Source organism: Coffea eugenioides, chromosome 9 (assembly GCF_003713205.1).
Source record: "Coffea eugenioides isolate CCC68of chromosome 9, Ceug_1.0, whole genome shotgun sequence".
NCBI classification, from domain to species: domain Eukaryota; kingdom Viridiplantae; phylum Streptophyta; class Magnoliopsida; order Gentianales; family Rubiaceae; genus Coffea; species Coffea eugenioides.
The window spans coordinates 8,796,983-8,800,868 of record NC_040043.1 but is presented as its reverse complement, the minus strand read 5'-3'; the positions used below and the strand labels follow the sequence as shown (position 1 = coordinate 8,800,868).

At 33.6% G+C, this 3,886-nt stretch overlaps 1 protein-coding gene across 1 annotated transcript; it reads right to left on the bottom strand.

Moving 5' to 3' along the window:
* Nucleotides 1-912: 912 nt before the first annotated feature.
* On the bottom strand, nt 913-2,632 carry LOC113783248 (protein PHLOEM PROTEIN 2-LIKE A9-like). The gene is made up of 3 exons (XM_027329333.1): nt 2,544-2,632; nt 2,051-2,145; nt 913-1,569 (listed from the first exon to the last, which is right to left on the bottom strand). Exons 1-3 carry the CDS (start codon nt 2,598-2,600, stop codon nt 1,200-1,202), a joined length of 522 nt encoding a protein of 173 aa, XP_027185134.1. The 5' UTR covers nt 2,601-2,632; the 3' UTR covers nt 913-1,199.
* Between the last annotated feature and the right edge of the window lie 1,254 nt (nt 2,633-3,886).

The window sequence follows — 3,886 nt, the reverse complement described above, 5'->3', positions numbered from 1 at the left end:
TTATGTTTGTATATTTTGGTCACTTCAGTTATTTTAATTTTTAAACAATGGCAATGTCGACATTTTCATGGGTTCCGCTTCAAATGATCATTTTCATCATTTTAACATTTTAATCTAAACTGTGAGGGATCATATATAACTTTTAAAATTATAAGGGAGCTATGTGAAAAATCGTTAAGTCACAGGGGGTTAAGTGTATTTTGCCCTAAACTTTTCAGTAGTCATAGAGAATACATCTGAGTGAAAATTAAGTGAAATCAAAATGTACATCATTCAATGATTGTTGGGAACAAGTTTAGTCTCAAGGCTGTCAATATCTAAAAGTTAAATTGATTACATGGGGTTTCTGACTTTCCCGGAACCTATTCGAAAACCGCTATGAAGTTGAAGCATTTAACCCACTTACTTGCTTCACCAGTATCAAATAATTTTTCCTTAAAAAATTTCAAGTTTATTTCATATATTTGGAGAATAAAGGGGATTCTTGTTTGTACAAATGGTAACTATTCATTTGGCCACATTTTAATGAGGAGGAGGTGTTTGATAAAGTAAAGGAATAAAGAAAAAGGAGCTATAAATCGTTGTAAATTATGATACGTACTATCTAGACAGCTGATCAACGCTGACTACTGAAATAGCTTCTTTCAACAGGAACAGAGGCCACAAAAACTGGTCAATTCTAAATTGGAGGCGACATTTGGTATAATGGATCCTAGATTTATTACATGCACTCAGACCCCATTAATGGTTGAGCACCGTTCGGTTTGTACAATCTATTGCGATGTATACATGAACATATCTGAGCCATTGAAATGATCTAGTGTGAGCTAATTAGTTTAGTCATGTTGAAGGATTGAGAAATCCCAATATTAGAGGTTAATTGGTTGCATATGTTACTGAAACACAGGCAGCAAAACTCAAGAATTTGTTCTTATTGACCTCATCAGAGATTACATCAAGTAAAGCTCCATGAACAATTGTCATCTTATTCAAAATACAATTTAGTGATCCAGAAGATACACAAGTCTGTAACTATATACCCATATATAGCAAACTCATCAAGATGCGGTATTTTTTATTGCCATTGTTGGTCTACTCTGAACAATCAAAACTCACTCATCCTTTATGATATGAAAAACATGTATAGAAATGCAGCAATTGATGCCATTGGAAAGACAGAATCCGACTCTTCACCACTCTCACACTTCCCTAATCGTCACATCATGGATTTTGAGGCCACCTTTCCACTTCCCACTCCAAACTTCATACATGCCAAAGTACAGTTTTCTATCTGTCGAGCCTTGCTTTTCCCTACCATTCTGAACTGACTTCCCTGTTAAGTGAATTCGATTTATGCCATCACAGTTTGTCAAGTAAACCTTTTTCCAATCAAATTTTCCAAATTTGCCTCTCTTCACCATAATGTAGATAGGATAACTACCCCATCCAAATGCATCTGGAGTTAGAGACACCCTGAAGCTCACATCATATGTCTTTTGAGGATCAGCATCCACAGAACCAGCTACTTCAAGCCAAGATACCTGCAGCAGTTCTGCAGGCTTGCCATCGCTACAAAGAAAGTCCAATGTCAGGGAGAAATTCTAGTCACACAAGAACACTGGCCATTATGCTGCATGGAAAAATATTAATGTTTAGGTATTTTTGTTTTTCTTTTACGTAATACTACTTAGGTAAGTTTAGTCTACAAGGCAGACTCAATTCTAGACGATGTAAAATATGTACTTGTCATAATGATGTACAAAGATTGATGATAAATAATGTGTGATGCACGATATAAAAAAAAAAAAAGACTTATGATTAACTCAAGAAACTATAAACTAATAAAGCCTAAGGAAGTATAAACTACTCCATAAACTATATAAAGCCTAAGGAACTACAAACTGAAGCTTCGATGTATGATTAACATCTTAGGAGAAACTTTACTCCTTCACATATATGGAAAATCTTGAATGGTAATAAATAGTTCTTTACCAATATTCAAATCACAGGTAAAAAGAAAATATTGGCTAAAAATTTGTTAGGGACTCACTCTCTTGGACCTGGTACGTTCCAATAGCGGTCATCATTCCCCCAAACAATGTTGAGAGCTCTAGGTTTAACAATGATCACATCGCGCCCGTTCTCCTGCCCACATGAAATTCTCTTGTTATAGCCCTTATTGGTGCGATTAAGTATAATCTCTCGTATGAAAATTTATCTTGCTGATCGATATTCAGAAAGAAACAGAAAAGATAAATCAGTTTCAATTCGAAGTTTCCACTTTAAAAATAGCTAGTAATATCAATTGATTTTTCTAAGAAAGAACAAGTGAAAGCAAAGCAATTTCATCCTAGTCCTCCGATTAACATAACTAAATACCTCATCTATTTCTTTGATCATATGCACGTATCATCATTAGTTCGTAAAATTCCACGAAAAGAAGATGAAATGTACTTTTAGGATATCCCCATGAACGCATACAAATATGTCAGCCAAGAAGAAGAAGAGGAAGAATATGATGAACGATTGACAAATCCTCGTACCTTGGTGCGACGAAAAGCTTTAGGATCTGCTTCATAATGAGGATTACTTGAGGACATTTTGAATCAAATAGAATCTTAAAAAAACTTGACAAAGAATGAATTGGTTTGAGCCTCTCTTATCGGCCTCATCTTATTTATATCACAAAGGAAAAGTGGAAAACGAATACATAAGAGAATCTAAAGCTTTATGCATGCTTGAGTATAGAAGATAAATGACAGCTTCACTCAGCCAAAAGATGGATAATAACGCCCAAAGGAATCAAGCAAATGAGCTGGTAAACCACAATAAAGAAAGTAGCTGACTTTGCCCCACGTAGGCCAATAAAGTTTTATTCTCTAAACACGTAAAGAATAATATGAGCTCGAGGCAGGGTGTAAATGCCATGAATTTTATCTCCTTAGAATTTGTTTATCTAGGATTTGAGTGCATTACAATTCATTTCGCAGCAGTCGCACTAAATTCATTGCACATATCTGGATTTGTAATTTCGTGACCTCTGTAAGAATAAACTCATTGGGCTATGAATCCTTGCGACAAGAATAAAAAAAGGAAAAAGAAAAACTTTTACAAGAACTCATTCAACAAGAATATGGAATGAAGAATGTGGGTTATAAAAAACTGTGAATTAAAATCTGACTAATTGCAAGATTTTAGTTAATCCAATAGATATTGTTAGTGGTTGTAGTTGTAATCACGGAAACGTAGAACCATGCCATCAAACAAGATTAAGCACCAGTTCATTGTAATGATAAAAAAAACTTCATATTTGCAACATAAATAGAAGGGAGATACAGCGATATGTTAGAACACAATTTTGAAATTTCATGTATTTTTCAGATTTATTGTATCTGTTAAATTACAAATTTATAATTTTTAGTGCATATTTAACCTACTATTAGGACAGTGATATAGATCAAATCGTACTGAACGATTTTTAATAACTTTTTAATCAATGAAATTTGCATTTTATATATTAAAAAAAAGCTTCATTTTGTTGATTAAACGAGGAAGGGAAAAAAAAAGAAGAAATGAACGAATTCTCAGCATTAGGGACAAATCAGTTTTCTAAAACCAAAATACTGGTAAATTGAAAGGCTATAATTCCTGCAAGGCCCGGACATGCAAATAAGTCCAAAATAATCCTTTTGATAATCTCTTCAAATCAACCTTAAAGTTGCCCAATTAAACAGGGGATAACTTGGTGGTTGATGTCTAATGTTCCTACATATGATGTGACAAGGGTTTTGAGGCATTCACAATTTTGTTAGAAATAATTTCATGGGAGAAAAAATAGTTTTTCAGTAAATCAAGATGAACCATATATATATATATATATATATAT